The 21,663-nt window shown below is 40.1% G+C and overlaps 1 protein-coding gene across 7 annotated transcripts in view; it reads right to left on the minus strand.

Moving 5' to 3' along the window:
• The window catches only part of MYH10 (myosin heavy chain 10), a 156,161-nt gene that overhangs the window by 54,328 nt on the left and 80,170 nt on the right, over positions 1-21,663 (minus strand). For 3 of the 7 annotated variants that reach the window (XM_065563317.1, XM_065563316.1, XM_065563315.1), the window contains exons 6-12: positions 18,893-18,922; positions 17,120-17,137; positions 14,535-14,627; positions 10,641-10,704; positions 7,932-8,030; positions 5,720-5,863; positions 5,247-5,342 (exon numbers count right to left, since the gene is read on the minus strand). In XM_065563317.1, coding sequence (XP_065419389.1) covers positions 5,247-5,342; positions 5,720-5,863; positions 7,932-8,030; positions 10,641-10,704; positions 14,535-14,627; positions 17,120-17,137; positions 18,893-18,922 — 544 coding nt within the window. The remainder of the gene's footprint in view (positions 1-5,246; positions 5,343-5,719; positions 5,864-7,931; positions 8,031-10,640; positions 10,705-14,534; positions 14,628-17,119; positions 17,138-18,892; positions 18,923-21,663) is intronic. The other 4 variants (XM_065563319.1, XM_065563318.1, XM_065563321.1 and 1 more) reach the window with 2 other exon arrangements.

Raw genomic sequence — 21,663 nt, forward strand, 5'->3', positions numbered from 1 at the left:
AAAGGATGGTACAGCCATGAAACAATCAGTCCCTGTGCTTACTCACCATCTTGGGGCTCCCATGGGTTATGTGCACTCGCTTTGGGACGGGCAAATTATGCTATTGTGTAGACCGTGCTTGCCCTCCTTAAGTACGGGGGAAATCATTGCTCTGCCTGGTGTGAAAATGCTGCCTCTGTTAAGTGTTACATTTTGCCTTTACAGATGCAACCTTGAGATCTCAGCCGTCCATGTTATCACCGGCCGAGAGACTGCAAAGAATCAGGAAGAGGCCACGAAGAAGCAAAGACGACATGCTGCATGAAGTAATGCAGCAGTCACTTAACGAGAAGCTAAAAGCGCAGGAGTGGAGGGAAAGTGAAAGGAGGATCCGCCAGCAGAATGCGGATTGCTGGTACAAAAGCATGGAGCTCCGGCAGCAAAGCACGGATCGGCTGATAAGCATCATGGAGCGCCAAGCAGACTTGATCCAGGCCCTCGTAGCCATGCAGGTGGAGCCCCCCCCGCAGCCCTTGTCCCAAAACTCTTTCCCTTGTGCCCCCATGTCACCTCCAACCCACTTTCCCCAACATCCGGGTTCTTATTGCCATCAGCTGCCCCCAACTGTAGCTTCACCACCCAGCCCTGAAAACTATGACCCTTACCCACTGCACTCAATCCCCATCACCAGGCAGTATAGCCATCCTGAAGTGCAGCACCCATTGCACCGCACTCCAGACAGGACATACGCAAACCTGTATGATTGTACCGTTCCCCACCCCCACCCCCTTGCCCTTTCTGTTTCCCAAGCAGTTGTGTCTCTTTTCAACAAATGAAATTTCTTTTCAATAAATGGATTTTTTGGCTTTGAAAACATTCTTTATTATTGCATAAAGTAAAAGATACCTTAGGCCCAGGAAAGCAACAGGCACTGCAAGTCAGCGTGGCAAACAGATTCCTATTAATATTGGAACCACTGCACTTCATGCCCATGCAGGGCACCAGACATTACTGGTGGCTTTCAGCCTCAAATTTCTCCCTCAAGGCATCACTAATTCTTGCAGCCCCATGCTGGGCCCCTCTAATAGCCCTGCTCTCTGGCTGTTCAAATTCAGCCTCCAGATGTTGAACCTCCGAGGTCCATGCCTGAGTGAAGCTTTCACCCTTCCCTTCCCAATTGTTATGGAGGGTACAGCACGCAGATATAACCGCGGGGATGCAGTCTTCGACCAGGTCCAGCTTCTCATACTGAGAGCGCCAGCGTCCCTTTAAATGGCCAAAAGCACACTCCACAGTCATTCTGCACCAGCTCAGCCTGTTGTTGAACTGCTCCTTGGTGCTGTCAAGGCTTCCTATGTAGGGTTTCATGAGCCACGGCATTAAAGGGTAAGCAGGGTCTTCAAGGATCACAATGGGCATTTCGACTTCACCTACTGATCTTCTGGTCTGGGGAAAAAAGTCCCAGCTTGCAGCTTCCTGAACAGGCTGGTGTTCCGAAAGATGTGTGCGTCGTGCACCTTTCCGGGCCAGCCTGTGTTAATGTCAATGAAACGCCCACGGTGATCCACAAGTGCCTGGAGAACCATAGAGAAATACTCCTTCCGATTAACGTACTCGGAGGCTAGGTGGGCTGGTGCCAGAATTGGAATATGCATCCCATCTATCGCCCCTCCGCAGTTCAGGAAACCCATTTGTGCAAAGCCAGCCACAATGTCATACACGTTACCCAGAGCCACGGTTCTTCTGGGCAGGATGCAATTAATGGCCCTGCAAACTTGCATCAACACGCTTCCAACGATAGACTTTGCCAATCCAAACTAGTTAGCAACCAATTGGTAGCTGTCTGGAGTTGCCAGCTTCCAGACTGCAAGAGCCACCAGCTTCTCCACCATCCGGGCAGCTCTCAATCTCGTGTCCTTGCACCGTAGGGTGGGGGCGAGCTCACCACACACTCCCATGAAAGTGGCTTCTCATCTGAAAGTTCTGCAGCCACTGCTTGTCATCCCAGACTTGCATGATGATGTGATCCCACCACTCAGTGCTCGTTTCCCAAGCCCAAAAGCGGCGTTCCATGGTGGTGAGCATGTCAGTGAATGCCACAAGCAATCTCGTGTCATATGTGTTACTCAAGTTGATATCATCGTCGGAGTCCTCCCTGTCAGTTTGGATCTTAAGGAATAACTCAACTGCCAAACGTGATGTGCTGGCAAGACTCATCAGCATATTCCTCAGCAGTTCGGTCTCCATTCCCACAGACCGAAAGGGAAGACAGAACGCGCAGCACAAAAAACATTGAAAGGTGGCGCCAAATGTGGACAGAAGTAGAGGGATTCCTGGGATGCGAACCGATGCATCATGGGGCATTGGGACAGTACCCAGAATGCCCTGCACGCCCTGACCCCTTCCCACAAGCCACAGCACCAGAATGGGAAGACGTGCTCTGTGGGATAGCTGCCCATAATGCACTGCTCCCAATCCTCTGCAAGTGCCGCAAATGTGGCCATGCCAGTGCGCTTGCAGCTGTCAGTGTGGACAGACTGCAGCGCTTTCCCTATTTGCTCTCCGAAGGCTGGTTTAACTCAAAGCGCTCTACATCTGCAAGTGTAGCCATGCCCATAGATTGGGCAGCACACTGAAAGCAGAGGTAACCGATTGTACCCAAATAAAAGGTTCTGCTGGAAGATCCACATGAAGGAACAGAATCTTTCTTGACTTCACAGACCCGATACAGCTATTTGTCACTAAAGCAAACAGCCATGACCAGTTTTACAGGATACAGTCACTGTTCAGGACAGACCTGCATTCTCAGTTGGCTGGAGAAGTCGGTCAACCAATGCAATCAATTTTTTCACCTCCAGGAACTGACGCTTTTCAAGACTTCAAGCCTCTGCTAGCACATAGAGCAAAAGGATGGGACTAAGTTAAAGCTTGGGTCACCCACATAGCAGTATCTAGCACAAGTCATTGGACCACCAAGTTATTAGACTCGTTTATTAAAGAGGGACAGTACACAGAACTTTTCTCCGGTTTCTGAAAACTGCAAAATATTTGAGCTTTTTGCCACTTGGGGGGGGGGGGGGGGGGGGAGGGAGAATGTGCACTGTATTGGGGAGCACAAGAGTGGATATTGGTCTTGCTCACCATCCCCCTACTTGAAAACTTCCTGCTTTGTCCAAGAGCAAAACATGGCCTTTCAGGTTTTGAACCTTATCTACTAAGTGTCCCTCTCATGGAGCTAGGCATATTATGATTCTGTTTTACCTGTGAAATATTTGAGATGCTGCATAGAAAGGCAGGTGCATCTCTAGGGGTAATTTAGGATAGTTTTATATGTTGCATCTGCTTATGGATGGTTTTTGTTGGCTGTTTAATAGTCACCAATAGATTATAAAAATACAAACTAAATACAATTAATGTAGAACTGCCACATTTTTATTGTGCATAACTATATATAGAGACACAAGAACAACTTTGTTCTGTAGTGGAGACCTGATTAGTGTACACTAGAAATAGATAATTTGATGCCCACATTAAAATAACATGTGTCTTAAAATTTTCCCTTATAACTGTTAAATTGTCATCAAATCTACAAAGCATTGTTTTAATACCCAAGTTCTGAGGATATATTTGTCTCAGTACAGCTAAAACAACTCAGAGGTTATTAGGCTTCCTGAACCAAAAAAGGCTGTTAAGTTTCAGTATAACTATGTTCCTCAGGGGTGTGAAAAATCCACCAGTTAAAAACACCCCCCAGTGTAGACAGCATTAAGTCAAGAGGAGAACTACCACCTCTATGGGAGGTGGAGTACCTACACCAACAGTGGCAGAACCCCTGAAGCGCTTCAGCTGCAGCATTTTAAGTGTAGACAAGCCCTAAGAGACCATCTTGATGTTTCTGGATAGGATTTTATTGCTTTATGTCATTGCATAATATGTCAATCATTAATATTCTTCATATAAAGCTTCATTTGTTCGTCAGAGCCTAGGAAGTCCTCAGCAAATTTCATAACTCTCCCACTTCCACTTTCTCCCTCAAAGAATGTTAGGGCACTAAATATAAACATTGATAAAAAGCAAGGAAAATGAGCAACAGCAGCAAGATGCTCAAGCTATGAAACAAATTTTAAATCCGAGCCAGCCTTTCTGCAACATTTGTTTTATCATTCAACACTTTTGATATCCAGAAAGTGGAGAGGTGATACAAATTAATTGAAGATACTGCTAGTATGGATGTAAGAAGTGCCCATCTATAATCACAAAACACAACACATCATGACTTATGCAAGAAGCCCGTAGTTGCTTCTGTGACTTACATAGAATGTCAGGGTTGGAAGGGACCTCAGGAGGTCATCTAGTCCAACCCTCTGCTCAAAGCAGGACCAATCCCCAACTAAATCCCCAAATTGCCCCCTCAAGGACTGAACTCACAACCCTGGGTTTAGCAGGCCAATGCTCAAACCACTGAGATATCCCTCCCCCCTTGCTAACTGCTTTATAGAAATCAAAGCCAATTTTTAGATATGAAAACAGCCAACACTTTGCAGTTAACCAAAGTTGAGTTCTAAACTACTGTAAAGACGTTACTTTCTAAGAGAGGATTTAGAATGACAGAACACTGGGTAAACTAGAAGTCTGAAAATTCTTAGAAGTACCTAAGGGACTGTCTCCATTTTTAAGCACATCTACCAAATAATGACTGCACTCTGAAGTATTAAAATGAAAAAAATCATAGTCACACTACCCTGTCATTTCAGAAGTAAGTGTCTAAATACAGTGTTTCTTAAATTCAGCCACTTCACTAAGGAAGTTGTGCTTCGCTCCAGGATTCTTTTCATTGGCAATGTAATGACGATCAAGAACCAAAGAAAATACACTGATTTAAGCACACCTTCTCCCCCCCGATATGTAAGTCTTTGCTGAGAAGCAATTAATGAGGTTACAACTGAAATGCTTGTTCAAAGTTTAGGAGCAGTATAAACAGCTTCAATAATTTATGGAATTCTGTAGACAGAAGTTTTAATGTCTGTGTGGAAGAGAGTAGAAGATAGGGAGAGTTTTAATAGTTCTATGCTGGCTGATACGGTTACAAATTATGGCCTCTCTCTGGCAGAGAACTTTATAGAGGAAGTTCAGGGAGGAAAAAAAAAGGGGGGGTGGGGGTGGGGGGGAGAACAGACTTTCTAACTTTACAGGATATCTGATGAACAAATTATAATCAGAAAACCACAACTAAGGTCATTAAAGGCCACACAGTGTGACCAATTTACCTGTATTTTCTGGCATGGAGGCCTGATCAGTGTTTCTTTCCTTCTTGAAAGAAATGTTACCAAATTGTAGTACTGACGACACCACCTTCAGCATTGCTGTGTTAACAGAAAGATACAAATATTTTTCTTGTCAAATGTGTCTCAATAAAATTCACCCCCTCTCCAATCTTAGGCATGCATTCAAGCTCAGTTCAAAAAGGAATTCCTTATAATTATTATTGCATCATGTAGCACAGTCTTTCTTGCTTCTAGGTCAATTTTAGCTAAAAAAAATCAGAAGACTGCTTTAAGTTTTTGAAGTGGTGCAATGTTTGCCACAGGCTTTCAATGCATCAAAACTCCATTATATTTAAATTTGGTTGTGAACATTTGTTTCATTTAATTTTTGTAATTTTGCATTTTATTTTTTTTAAAAAACAAAAAAAAAGTACACTACAGAAATCAAAAGCAAGTACACTACAGACTCAACTTACACAAGATTTCCTCATGAGAAAAGCCCATGATGTGCATGGCTTCCATAGTCTCCTGAAAGTTATCCTTGTCTTGCTGCCCAGGAATGGGGATATAGCCATTAGACAAAAATCTGTAATTGTTAAATCCTTCAAGCAGCAAGTCAGCTGTAGTGGAGGGAAAAAAGTAAAAGCTTTGTGCACAAATCTAATATTAAAAAAAAAAAATCCCTAACAAATAAATGGACTACCAGTTATATCAGCATTTAAATAAACTGGATTACAACCAGTTACCCCAAGTCTTCTGTAACTCTAGAAATATGAGTTAAAGTGCTGATCCCAGCTTAAGAACATAAGAATGGCCATACTGGGTCAGACCAAAGGTCCATCCAGCCCAGCTTCCCACAGTCTTTAATATAAAAAGGCCCAGTTACCAACAGCTTCAAGTTGGTTTTGTAAACAACTGAATGGATTAGTTCCTTGCACTGGGCATGAACTGGACACTGTTCTGCATAGGGATTACTGTTGCAATCCTCTAGAGCAGTGGTTCTCAACCTCTGGTCCACAGGCTCCTTGCAGCCCAATCAGCACAGAGCTGCAGCCCATGTGACAGCCTTAGGGCCATACAGGTAGTATTGGATGTAACCCACAATGGTAAAAAGTTGAGAACCACTGCTCTAGAGGAGGTATTGACACAGGCCATGCAGCAGCATCAATTCAGCGGGTCTGGTGAAGGTGTGCTAAATTGATGGGAGAGCGCTCTCCCGTCGATTTCTGTACTCATCTTACTCTTCTCGGGGAGATGAAGTTGGCAGGAGTGTTTGTGCACCTAAAGTGAGTATATGCTAAGCTGCATGCACATGTGACTGAAAATTTGGCCCATCACATATTAATCTTGACTGGCTAACTGGAAGCCAATTGCCTGTTTTGGAATAGCCACGGCCAGCTACTGTTTAAAGGCGCAAGGTTCAAGTAGTATACTTAAGGCTATGATTTAGTCACAGAGGTTGTGGAACTCACGGAATCCGTGACTTCCAGCGACCTCTGACTTCAGCCTGCAGTGGTCAAGAGCTGCAGGGTCCCCCGCAGGTGGTGGGAGCAGGGAGCTGTGGGGTACCCTGCCGCCTCTGAAGCTCCAAGCCGCTGAGGGTGGCAGGGAGATGCCCGAACTCCCAGCCAAGGTGGGGGAAACCCTGGGCTCCCAGCTGACATGTGAGGTGGGGGCACCCACAGCTCCCAGCCCCCAAGGGCAGCAGGGGACCCCCAGAGCTGCAGGGGTACTCAGGAGCCCCCAGCTGCTGCAGGCGGCTCCTAGCCTCTGCACAGCTGCCCCACTTCAAGTGGTGTGGGGACCTGCAGATCCCCATTTTGTCAGATATTTTTAGTAAAAGTCACAGACAGGTCACAGTTTCCATTAATTTTTCTTTTTTGCCGTGATCTGTCCATGACTTACTAAAAATATCTGTGACAATCTTAGCTTTAGTTATACTAGATACTAGCAGTTCTTTGTTTTAAGGAGTGTGACTAAGGATGGAGCTGTCCAGTATAACCACACTCTTCTAGTAATGGTATATGCCACACTTTTGGGTAAATATATGTAAGTTATTACATCAAATATACAGAGAAGAGGCGGAGCCCCACTGCTGGAGCTAATGGATATTCACCATGGAAGTGTAAACATTACAGACTGTTTTCTTCAGGCTTTTATCGTGTGTTGATTTGGCCAATGGTTTGGCATTCTGCCCAGTCTGAGTGTGTGGTACAGTACAGATTTGGCACTTCCTGCCAACATGCTCTGTGACTTGCTGAAACTGAAATACTGCCAGCTGATTGCCAGTCAGGGACTCAATTATGGCGCTGCAAAACCCTTAGAATCATAGAAATGTAGAACTGGAAAGGTCATTGAGTCCAGTCCCCCGCCTTCACAGCAGGACCAAGTACCGTCCCTGACAGATACCGTCCCTTGGTCTGCTCTGGTCCAGAGTTTGTGATCTGGAAGTCATTCACCTGAAATACTGCGGTTATGCAACAGCTGCTGAACCAACAAGTCTGTTGCAATATGAAGAGTGATTTCAGAATAAAGCCAGCTGTTTCCTTTTCATACCTCAGATCTCTGATCATTAATTACTCTTTCAAGCCCAAGGAGTAATGGAACTTCACTGCTCAAGCACTAAAAATGACAAATTCAGAATACATAAGAACTGAACAGGGTGCTAGGATTAGATTTGTAACTTACACTTTAGGTGTTCTCCTGCCCCAGAGAGCAGTTGATAGAATATATGAAATGTTCGTTCATCTTTGGCCTGACGAACAGCGCGAGACTTTTCCAACAAATCTGATCATGAATAGTCAAGGATCTTAAATTGCATTGTGCATCTTTTCATGAAAAATTCAAACATAAAATTGCACAAAGTGGGCTACATTAACAGCAGAATTATCATAAGCTAAGTTTGGTGCTTGCTGTGTTGGATTTACACCCTCAAGAAGTGACAAACAATTATGATTCTTTTAACATATGTAACACAAGATCTCGCCCTTTCTATTCATTTTTTGCAGGAGACATATGAAAGCCTACTGCGAGGATCAGATAGGGATTTTTTTAGAAAGCTCTTAAGTTTCCCCCCTGTGTGTTAATTTAGTAGTTAATTGGGGTTTGAGGCCTCCACTGCCAGGTCCTTTGCTTTGCTTGTTGCACAATTACAAGAAATGTTCTAATGTTACTCTCACGTACATAAAAGGAACACTAAAACTAGAATTAATTTTCATTATAACAACTTTCCTTACTCCCTCCTTCTGTATTTGTTGTAAGGTCTTTTCAAGAGGGAAAAATCCTTTCTTGAAAATCTCTTAAATGACAAACATCCTCATTGGAGTCAGTCAATTTATGTGGTAGCTCTCAGGTTCTGGTAAAGTCTATCACTGTTGTCTTCTAAAACAAAAGTTGCACATAAAGGGGGAAAAGAGCTTTAAAAAAAAAAAAGAGACAGGAAAATGCAGCTTCTCTCTCTGGTGATTAAAATTTAGTTGCTGGAAGATCATAGGCACAGCACATAATCCAGTTAGCCCCTCCTGAACCACGCTCCTATTAGATAAAAGGAAAAGAGATGGGAAAACAGTAGGAGGAATAAGGGGGGGGGGGGGGCACTGACACTGCAGCAAGGAAAGGGGTCATCTGGCATCTCCTCCACATCTGATCTGTAAGAACATATTTGAGGATCCAAAAAGGCCAGAGTTATAAATCCCCAGGTACCAGAACATGGCAATGATCACCATGATGGTGATATTAGTTGAAAGAATGAAGATCCCAATACTGTCTAGCTGAATAAGTTACCAATTATTCCTCGGAAGTATCCAAAAAGAGGGACAGGGAGAAGACACCATCAGACGCGCTCAACCAATATAAATTTGATAGTTCACATAGACACTTCTTCTCATCTTAAGAAAATTCTGGTGTCTCAACAATTTTGTAAGTTCACCCCAAGCCTTTAAAAGTCTCAATCGGAAATTTAAGCTTTAGTTTAAACCCACTCAGTTAAAATAGTTTTGGGGCTCCATTTTATAATCTCTCAGCAACTTTATTTAAACAGGTTTCAAAACACAGTCAAATTAAAAGTTTGAGTTTGTAATTCCAGCAAATTAACTTCTTTGGTGCTGGTTAGCTTTCCCTAATGTGAAAACAACCACCACCGCCTACAATGGACAAGTTGGGATCCTAAAGAAACCATGCTTTCAATCAGTCTTTCAAAAAAGTGTACAGCTGAATCCTCAAATTCCATTAAAAACTTCTGTATGGCACTTGTCGTTTCAAAAATGTTTTTAAAAGTTAGTGTTTACACATTCTCTCACTTTAAAGAGTTTAATAGTATTTAAACAGTTTCTAAATTTCAAAGTTTGTGCAAATGGAGAGGTTGCTTCATACAGGATGCTGGACAGATTAATTCCTTTCATTTTTCTATACTGAAATGAAGTGCAATACAAGTTTGTTTTATAAAAGGATACAGGTAACCTATCAAATTAGCCCAGTAATGTACCATCTGGAACAAACCTAACTTCTCTCTACTGGACACTAAATCCTCCAATTTTCATGAATTGAAACAAAATAATTCTGCTCAGCTATTTAGACAATAAGCCTGGATTTTTACAGATACTTAGAGTTGTAACGCCTACCTGATTTAAGAGCCATACTGATTTAGGCACTGGAGCCTTAATCCCATTCCTCCAGAGAGCACACTCAACTCTGAGACTAACACCCTGACTTTTCTATTACAATGCAATGAGAGCAACTTTCAACAAAACAAAATGGAATACTACAAACAAGTGTTCATCTGGAAGTATGGAAGAAATAGGAATCAAGACCATTCAGCAAAAACTGAATCATTAGACTTCATATAACTACATCTGTGCAATGCTTTTTGTTAACAAAAATGAGACAGAAGTTAGCCTTGCAGCCCCGCCCCCCCGCATGCGCTGCCTATGCAACCCAAACAAGACTAAAATCATGCTTGTGATAATGGGTACACACGCATGGCAGAGATCAGTTGATTAAGGTGATGCAATTTTCCACAGTGTCACTTTATGGAGTACTGGCTCACCTTAATTGGTTTTTCCAATAAACACCACCCAGTCATACCTTCAGAACAGTCAAAATCTAGCAGATTTCAAACAAAGTATTACATTTTCTGAAAACTTATTTCAGAGTAAAAAGGAAATTCTCAGACTTCTTGATAGTATGATAAACTGTTTTGAAACAAAGGGAGGATTGGGAGTCAAAGAAAGCATTCACACTAGGATACCTTACGTCACTAGGTTCACCAAATGTTATTTCCTGCAAATGTGTTAACGCTGCATTACAAAGAAGTCTAAGCAATACACGAAGTTGGAGAGACAAAAGGCTGAGTGAGTCACTTCATATTTTAACCAACATTGCACTGCTGAAGCAGGATACAGGTCTCGATGTTGGCCCCAACAATATAACCCGTAACATCGAAGTTAATTCTAATGAACTTGCCCTGGAAAAGAAACAAAAAAATACAAAAGTTGTCCATATTAAAACATCTTTCCCATTTAAAAAGGCATACAGTAGAACCTCAGAGTTACAAGCATCTCGGGAATGGAGAATGTTCGTAACTCTGAACAAAAAACATTGTGTTTGTTCTTTCAAAAGTTTACAACTCAACATTGGCTTAATACAGCTTTGAAACTTTACTAGGCAAAAGAAAAATGCTGCTTTCCCTTTATTTGAGTAGTTTGCGTTTAACACAATACTCTAGTGTATTTGCTTTCCCTCTCCCCCCACCCACCCTTGCTGGTGCCTGATTGTGTACTTTTGGTTCCAAATGAGGTGTATGTTGACTGATCAGTTTGTAACACTGATGTTCATAACATTGAAATCCTACTGTATTAGGTAACATTTGCATCAGTCTTAATAGGTGTTAAGTGTTTAATACAGATAATAGTGGCAAGATATCATTCGTTCACACCATTCATACACATTCAGTTGTATTCCATTAAAATACTGCAATCTACTATAAGGTGCGATGTACTGTAAAGAGACACTGCAGTTTTTCAGAGGCTCAAAATAAGGTGAGTGTGTAACCCAGATAGGCACCTTTTATATGGTTATGAAAGAAAGCTTTTACTAAAAGGTCATTTAATTTTAATGCTGATGAAAGGTACTGAGTTGAAAGGTTGGCAACAGCAGTATAAACTTTCTCCTGAATGGGTCTCCATCCTGACTTGAAGGCACACCTCCAGTGGAGCGAATTCATTCTCTGCACCCATTCAAGTCACTCTGACAAGGTCATATCTACACTAGGGAAAGAAAAAAGGTGTAATTTTTAAAATGAGATGGCTTTTCATAAATCCCGAGTTTAGACAAGATAGGTGATAGTTTGACCTCTACGCAACTGTTCAAGATGAAACCACCACTTACCTTGTCTACACTAGTTTTACAATGAGATGTGCCATCTTGTTGGCAATAAAACACATTTTCCTAGTATCAGGACATGTCTACATTAAGTCAGTGGACGGTACAGAGTGCAACCTAGAGATGTGCCAAGTAGAAACTAGATTGAGATGACCAAATCCTTTGATATTGCATCTGCCATCTGTCATTCACATTGCACATGCCACACGTGGAGATAAAAACCTCAGTGCATCACGTGTGCCATCCAGTACCCCTAACATTATGGATTGCTTAGAAAGTCTAAAGTATGCACAGACTGGCATGCTTATGTGCTTGGTTATCTTATTGCTCTATTGTACAGTTTAAGTGGTTACAGGAAGAGTTATAGCACTCAGAGTAAACAATGCAACTCCAGTTAGGAACCTTATCTTCAAGTTGACTTCCTCAAATGATGTCTAAATCTGCGTTCCGATGTCTAACTTTCAGACATACATGCATGAAAACTGGGCCTAGAAGTACTGCAAAACAATGTCCTATTCACATTTAAGTTTACTTCAAAGCCCCCAAAAATATGCCACTGTGCTCTGTTACTCATACAAAAAATTGTGGTTAAACTGGGAGAACTTCGGCCTCCACAACTGTGAATTTAGCACTGAAGCTTATTTTAAAATGTATGAAAGATGTGCTAACTGTTAAGGGCCAGAGTTTGCTCTTAGACTTATCCCAGATATCATTGCACAGAAGATCAGAATACTCCATAAGCTCACTTTGGCATGATGGATGGTGAACATATCTGTTTCTTTCATTAGGAAAGATATACAGCTTTCTGGAAATGTTAAGAATAAAAAGATGAATGAACTGACTTCTTGTTTAATTTATGTCAAAACAGATTAGATAGTCTGTACCACACTAGTAAGTCTACAGTGACAGCTTTTTGAAACTTAAGAGTAGATTCCACACCATCTGCTATAAGAACAGAATATTCCAGATATGCCACTTAAATTTGAAAGCGCAGAAATACTATGAGTAGTCTCAAGTCACTGATATTTAAGCAATAACTGAAAAAGCAGAACCTTCAAACCAGTGACTGGATGATAGGCTGTGCATTACTGAATTTATCAAACCACCAAGTGAACAAATAAAGGCTACTGGATCACAATGTATTTTCCAATTTGACAACTAGCTTAGTTCTGTTTACAACATACACAAGCAAAAAAGATGGCAAGAGACCTGTTCTGTGATGTCTGCAATCCCAAATTTGATTAAAACTACAACAAAAAGACTATAATGGGTAAAAAGATAGGGAAGTTGGGATTTTAATTCCTGGTATACTATCTAACATAAGAACTGTATATTTTGTAGGAGTTTAGACCTGACAACCTCACTACAGTATGGTCTGCTATTAAATTTCAGAAAGTTGGGAAAGGCTGCTGGTTTTTGTGTTAAGTAACAAGACACTGCACTTCAAATCTAGAGATAAGAGAATTCATACTGCATTCTTCCCTTTGAGGGAGGATTGCTGTCATTTCCTTTTAAATCCTTATTATTGAAGACTATTGAAGGCACCATCTGGAGTGCATTATATTTACTCCTTTATAAAAATAATGCCAGAGTCACTTGAGTGACTATGTTCACAATGGCAATGCAAACTTAAAGGGGGGGGGGGGGGGAGGGAATGCAAAACAGATGCTTTACAGCTTTCATAAAAAGTATCTTCATTAAATTAGTAGTCTTCAAAGAATCTAAGAAATGGAATTACAGGGCAGCTGAAATCTGTTGATATTATAAAGTTTATATCCAACACATCTGAATACCAACCATTACTGTAAATAATGTGGCTTTAAGAATTCTCAAACTTGCATTTTTGTGGTGCCCTTCCTAGCTTCTGATTGATAGGAACTATTTAAAGGATCTAACCAAACAGTAAAGGCCATAAAGCTGTTCAAACTGAATTCTTACTCAAAACTTCACCCCCGATTTTGTAAGACGGATATAAAAGTTCTATTTGCTCTGTAAAATTTAGTTTACACTTTAGCAAGAGTACAGCTTCTTTAATCAAATCCAGTTTTATTTTATATATTAAGAAGAGTTACTATCCATGCGTTGCCCTACCAGTTTGTAAAGTATAAGTGTAAAACCAAAGAAAGTGCTTTTCCTCTCCCCTATTGATATTTGAAAGACCTATAAAACCAGAAGGTCACATGGGAAACATTTTAAACTGACTACACGAGTGCTCTATGCATTTAACAAGACAACTCTCCAATCTTTCAATCATAATCTTAGATTTTACTCAACAGCAAGTGAAAAATCCACACAGAAGTATGATTTTTGTTTTTAAGTTGATAACCCTTTAAGACTGACACAAACCCATACAATTCTAAACCAAGTTGATAGCGAAGCTGGATATTCAGTCATAACCAATTGGTGTCTTATAGCTATTCCTCCCCTTCTCTCACAACTTTAATTAGCTGCTATGGGCTCTCAAATGATATGCAGTTTGGTAATTCACTAACTATGCTGTACACAAGCCACAGTTCAGGTCTATTGTGTAATTACTAACTTGTGTCATAGGCTATGTGCAGGACACACTGCCATCTGGGGAAAGTTTACCACTACGCATCTCATGTAAACAGCACAATTGTCTACTCATGGATAGATGAGCCTAGGAGTTTTGTATTAAAGCAAGTGTTTGCCTAACACCACATTGTGACCATAGTATCTCTAGTAAATTAAATATGCTGGATACAGCATTGGAATAAGACTTCAAAGTTTCAGTATACAAACTTCAGTTGAACTCAAGAAGGCAGAGTGTAAAGGAAACTTCCAATACCAATAAGGTAGGTTCTCACAAACAGAGAGCTAGCCTACGAGTAGATAAAACGTATATTTTTGTGAGCAAACATCCAGGTTTTGGTCTTTTTTTTTTAAACTTACAAAACGGGAAGAGTTGTCATTTTTCACAGTCTTTGCATTCCCAAAGGATTCCAGAATGGGATTCGCCTGCAGAAGCTGACGTTCCAGCTCCCCCTAAAAAAAACCACACAAACACAAAAGCAAACTTATATGAAACCCATGTGTATGTCAGACTGTCCCGGATTCTGTTTCCCTTCTGATCATTTTACCCCAGGTGCCTGACAAGATCTTCAAACACATTGCCTCTTATTTGTTTGATTCCTTGCTCTGTTGACACTCTTCACTGGAAAAGAGAAGATGGCATCTATTGTATAGAAAAGTGACTGAGCTTGGGTGGGCTGATGTTAAAAACACTGAACATAAAAAGGTGAATTCAAGTTCAGGGCAAATGAATTAGGCACAGAAGTCAGAATAAAGCCCGTATGCTATTTTTGCAGGGGGAAAACAATTTGACAAAGTAATGAATAATCTTTGGATTTCTGTGTAAGTTGTTTCTGCAAATTAGAGCTTTAGGACTGTTGATGATCAGTATCTAAACCAGGATCATATAGGACAGCAGGTGCTTAAGCATACACCATCAGTCAGCAAGCTGTTGAGTCTCATAGCTAACTGGAGATTTTGGACAAAATTTGTGGTATTTCCATATATTTTGAGCTGGAGTAAGGAGGACACAAATGGCATAAGTGAAGTTGAATAATGCCAAATTGTAAGATTAATTATTTTCAAACTTAAAAAGTCAACATATGCTGTACCTCGCTGTACTATTATTTATGACATCCAATTGTTTTAAAGCTTGCTGCCTATTAAAAGATCTGACTAGTATAACCAGGTCTGTGCTGCATCCATGAGCCCATAAAAGTAGCAAGTGTGTGGGAAGATGTGATACTATTTCCTTGCCCAGAAAGATGGGAACAAAAAGTGGAATTGTGTCTCTGGAATGCAATCACAAAATTGTTCATAAATCTGCTTTTTCCAATCATTTACCATTTATAGCACATGGAGGAGTAACACTCCTGGACTGAATGAACAACTGACAACGAGAGACATCACACACCTTTGTTAGTCCTTACATATGTCAATGATTACACAAACTATTTTTTAAAACTCACTTTGATGAATGCCTGTTAGAGGCTTTTATTTTTAAGTTGTAACATATATCAGATTTGCTGAAAACTGATTCCTGCTCGTTCTTGATCTGTTACTTGACCTCAGGTAGACTGCTCAAAGTTTGATCCACTTCAAAAACAGATTTCCTTTCTAACTGTGTATCTTTTGAATTCTAGAGTTCCTAAAAAAATTCAGAGTATTCTCCCAGACTAACCACTGAACATTTACAAAGGACACACACAAATATTCTACTCTGTTCCCAGTGTTTTAGAAAGAAAAAAAAGTGTTCCTCAACACTGTACCAACAAAACAGAAACCAACTTGGAGAAAAATGTTTAGCACCCTACTCAGTATAGTGGTTGTAATACTAGTCTATCTTTTTTATATACACTGTAAATCGATTGTTCAGAATCTCTGATCCATACAAGGTAGTGGGCAGCATCTTGTTCATGTTTTTGCGCCTTCATCTTTAGCAGATGTCAGGGACAGTTAGACAGAGAAGCCTGCTCACCCGTTTGTATTCAGCATGAAACAGATTAAATTAAATATGTGAAATAAAGTAAGTCAACACCTTTCACAAAAGGATGCACACAAGTTGTTGTTCATTGAAGCTCACTGATATTTCAGGTTCTACTTAGCCTGGAAACAACAGATATTGGTTTCAAAATTTTGACCTAATGACAGCACACTGCGTTACCACTGAACAGACGGGTATTACAGACCAGTGCTGTACATACTTCAAAGTCTACCTAAGAGAAACCAAAGTAAAAATATTGGAAGCACAAAGAAATGGTTTGGTCTGATAAGGGGAAACATTTGCATTATATATAATTTCAGAATGACCTGAAATGCAATAGCCTCCAATTTGGTTTGGAGAGACTATATTGACACTTATTTATGGAGAGTGGTTGAGCTCTGTTCAGGGGATTTTGAATGTTTGAAGTACACAGATTGGGAAAACTTAAGTTCTAATTCTGCTTTCTACTGATTTGTCACTGTTCTTTACCAATCAGGATAGGAGTGGTGAGGAATGGTAAAGAGGAGAAACTTGATTACAGCCTAAAAAGCTAGAATATTTTTTCCTAGTTGAAGTTTTTGGTATTCATGAATAGATAAGAAGGAACTTATCACAGATTACTAAACAACTCACTCATACTTAAGTATTCTCTTCATTAAATTTTAAAATAGTTTTAAATTATAGACTAAATTCATTTAATTTTATGAAATCAATTATCCTATTCAGAAACATTCCACAGAGATTTTAGAATGAAGGCAAGATTGGGCTAGATTCCCGTACTTATACAGTCAAATAGATCTTGGAAAAAGCAGCATCAAGATATTGTGAAAAGTGAAGTCATGCAATAATTCATGCAGATCAATAAAGCAATGTTAGAGCAAGGACAAGAGATACTGTTATCTCAGTTTTAGAAAACCAGCATCCCAGTGATTTGGTTCATTGTGAAATCTGGGTGAGAGACAGAGAGCTACATGCTACTCACATACAACAGGGATCCACTCTGTAGTTCAAAATGACAGTGAAACAAAATGTTAATGGTTATGATTTATGCAATATACCAACAATTCCGGATTAGAATTTAAAATACTCCTATTGACACATTTAAAATATGAACATAATTTGACATTTTTTTAATCCTGATGTGAACAGGTCCATTGGCAAAAAAAGCAATCCATCTAAACATTATTCATTAGTTTCTGGTTTTACAACAAAAAAAAAACACTTGAGTAAAGACTTCAAGTAAAATTTCAGAATTGCTCATGTCCTGTTGATTTTCAATGAGATTTAGGCACTTTAATACCTATGTATTTTGAAAGTGGGACTTAGGTGCTTTTGAAAATGTTACCTTTAGCTAACCCTGGTGACCATGATAGACACACCCTTACTTCCTGAAAGCAGTGATTAGAGCAGTGGTTCTCAAACTTTTGTATTGGTGACCCCTTTCACACAGCAAGCCTATGAGTGCGACCCCCCTTATAAATATAAAAAAAGAGTTTTTAATTTAACACTATTATAAATGCCAGAGGCAAAGCGGGGTTTGGAGTGGAGGCTGACAGCTCACAACCCTCCAAGTAATAACCTTGTGACCCTCTGAGGGGTCACAACCCCCAGTTTGAGAACCCCTGGATTAGAGTATATACTTTGTCTGGTGTGCTTTTCCCTCTGCATTAGGGAGTCCTAACTTTACCCTTAACTCCCCATTTCTGCTAATTAAAGCAGTAGAGATCACAGCACTTTCTGTAGATAGGAGTCTAGACAGCCCCACTGACAGCTCAACAGTGCTCCATCACATCAAAAGAACGGGGAAGGGTTAAACCTCAATCATTGTTGCTTGCCTACCCCTTCCTCTGTCAGGAATCAGAGAGCATCATCCTCATGACAATTCCAGACAGCCTGAGAAACAAGAGTAGCTCAAGCACACTCTGAAGATTTCAACCCATACAGGACTGAGCAGCCACTAAGCTGTTGGTTCAGGTTATAGTAAGTCATGGCAGAGTTTGCACTTTAGAGGAAGCCTTGGTTTTCCCACACCCTGTACTGTTGTGAAGAATATCATATCAATGTGTAACCTGAGTGGCTATAAAACATTCAAGCACCCAAGCTTTTAGGATTAATGTGCATTTAATTTCCATTAGTTTAAATTTAAATAATTTCTTTATCACATCACTTAATAAAGCCAAAGCATTCTGCATTAAAATCTCCACAGTACATTTACCAAGGGCACACAGTGAGGTGGAGGATTTAAATTGGTGGTAAAGATAGAGCTTTTGCTTCAGGACGGATTAGGGTTGCCAACCCTACAGGATTGGCCTGGAGACTCCTGGAATCAGCATCTATCTCCCAGTGACTATTGAAAGCAATCCCGAAAATTTTAATAATGTCATTTTCTTAAAATATCCTATGTCATGTTGGGCGGGGGAGGGGGGAAAAAAAAAAATCAATCTCCTGGAATAGCTTCAATCATTGTTGGCAACTCTAGGACAGATAGATACCAGATTTTATCCTGGAACATTGCAAGCTAGTTTAATTCAAAGTCTGTACCAGTCAGTGCTTTTGTACAAAAATGAATAATACATTTTGCTAAGATTACTTAACTGTATACCTGTCCTAGTCTGTCACCACTTCACGATAAACATGCCGCCAAATTAGTAGTATACAGACATTTAAAATTGATCGCTCATCTCGTCATACAAAAATAGTTGGAAAAATACGAATTAATCCATATAAACTTAGAAGCATAAAGAAAAACACTTGCCTGATGTTTCACGGGTTTAGGTGATTCGGGCTGTTCATTGCAAACAAACAAATGCAAGTGTTAGCAAGTCCGCATTTTTCCAGCTGCAAGCTATACTCCATGTTAATTATACATGTTAGTTCAACCAAACACTCAGTTCATGGAAGTGGTTTTACCCAGTTACTGTAGCTAGAAGCAGAACTATTATATTTCATTTGTCATTTCCTACTAAATTTTCTTATGCATATTCAAAGAACTAATGCCATATGAAGTACACTTGCCAGAGAGTAAGTCTTCCCTCATACATACTGGCATTTATGGCCTAACAGGCAACTGCAGAGGCAAGAATTTAACTAGTTGCTGTATACATATACTTTTTCAGTAATGTCAGCTAAAAATATAACTAAAATAAAATTGAGTTCTTTCTCTGCAGGCTTAATCATTGGACATTATATTTGTTCAGCAGTATGGCATTCAGCATCCTTCTAAAGAAGCTAGCCTGGTCCTAAGAGATACCAAGAGAAAGGGTCTGAGCACTTGCTTCTCCCCAACCTCCCCAGAAAGGATGTTTTTGCTGTACAATTCCTTTTTAGAATTAAACGTGCAACCTCCTATCTTGGTCTCACACTAGAAGAGCAGGGGGGGGGGGGTTCAAGAGTGATTTTTCACCCTAGGAGAAAGTCAATATTGTTGGAAGACACTTACTTGGACTTAGAGGGAGAAAATGCTGTCAAAATACGAGAGTACTGTGTAGATGTAGTAGAAATTTTCCAAATTTTTATTTTGACAGAAAACAAGATCAATTCTTGGGGAAATTTTTGCAAAATAAAAAAATAAAATCTAATTTTTTTCAGCCAGCTCTAGTACTATGTAAGGCCTGATCCTAAAACCTTTGCTCACAGAGGACACAAAAGGGCTGCAAGTTCAGGCCCTCAAAAATCAAGAGAGACCATTTTAAATCTTACTGTAAAACAACCCTTGATTACACTAGAATTTTAATAAAATAAATAAATAAATAAAATACCAAGCCAAATGCATGCTATGAAATCTATGTCCAAAATTTCCAAAGCACTGAAGAAGTTATTTCATAGCAAGGAAAAAATGTCTCTAAATCAAGCAAGCAAGCTGCTCATTCAGTTTGAGGTTTTGTTCAACTTAAAACAAACCATCAGCAAGTCCTATTAACATGCCTCATGATGCAATAGCAACACTATAGGCTGGTCTAAACCAAATCTTGAACTGAAATACATTAATACCACTTCACTCTTACATAGCTCTTTATCAGTAAATCTCAAAGGAATTAAATTAAACCATTTTAGTTATTTAGCTACATATCTAAATATGGACAATTATTTTAGAATAGAGGTGGCTAAAGTCCGTTTGTTACCAGCTTTACAAACACTTTTATTCTGAAGCTGGCAACAAACTGACTTTAGCTAAATCAACTTTAGCCACCTTAATTTCAAAGTGTCCACTGATCTGCATAAGCAAAACCCGTTTAGTTAAAACCACTGCAAGCCTGTGTGGACCAGCCCTATGTTAAAGGCTTGAGACTCCTTTAAAAAAAATAAAAAAGAAAGAAATTAGTTTTACATTTGGCAAAAACAAATTTTGCCAATTTCTCTTTTCATTAATGCTTCTCACTTGAATTAGATTTATTGAAAGATGTTACTGTACTTAAATAAAATATTCCTGGTCAGGAAGGCCTCCTGCCCTCCTAGTCCCCAAAAGACTCCCTGATCTGGTTAACTGTTGCAAGCTTATATAGAGCCATGCCCCTAATTCTCCTCCATTTCCCTCCCTCCACCACAAGTTTATAACCTCTGCACTGGCTTTTTAAAATACCATGGAAGCACACAAACATTCTATAAAATTTGTCTTTTCTCCATTTTTGGAATTGTATATCAAAAAGCCACATTAAGAGAACATTAATGTTGCAAAATTAAGCCTTCCAAAAAAGTTAACCTGAATTCTGGCATTTCCTATCTATGATCATATAATGAAAGATTGCAGTTACTTTTCCTACAAGTCTCTGTGCTATTCGTTGCACAGAATGGACCTGTGCACCTTCTACCCAGCTAGTCCCAGGTCCCCTTGACCTCTTCCAACAGCTCCTCACCCATCTGTCCTGTCCCCTCTCCCAGCCTCCCATTATTCCCTCCACCAGCTCCCAGTCTGGCCCCCTCTGTGTTCGCTGCTGGCACATACTCAATAGAGAATAAATGTGCCTGATTTGGAGTCACGGACGGCACAAGAGACAAGCTCCCTGCTTTGAGTTCTGGTGCCTGGCCACCATGTACACGGAAAGTCCCGCTTTGCCCCTGCAGCTCTAGGCTGGAGCGTAGAGTCATAGAAATGTAGGGCGGGAAAGGACTTTAAGAGGTCATCTAGTCCAGCACCCTGTGCTCAGACAGGATTAAGTAAATCGAGAACCACCCTGACAGACATTTAACTTGTTCTTAAATGCCACCAATGAAAAGGATTCTGTGGCCTAAGTAACCTGTTCTAGTGCTTAACTATCCTGATAGATATTAGAAGAAAACTTTCTAACTAACCTAAATCTCCCTTACTGCAAACTAATCAGATTACTTTCTTGTCCTACCCTTGGACATGGAGAACAATTGATCACCGACCTCTTTAGAACAACTTTTTACATAGTTAAAGACTGTTACATTCCCCCTTTGTCTTCTCTTGACAATTCTTTCAATCTTTCTCCATAGGTCAGGTTTTCTGCCTTTTATCATTTGTGTTGCTCTCCTCTATCTTGTCCACATCTTTCTTAAAGTGTGGGA

Source organism: Chrysemys picta, chromosome 12, assembly GCF_011386835.1.
Source record: "Chrysemys picta bellii isolate R12L10 chromosome 12, ASM1138683v2, whole genome shotgun sequence".
Taxonomy (NCBI): domain Eukaryota; kingdom Metazoa; phylum Chordata; order Testudines; family Emydidae; genus Chrysemys; species Chrysemys picta.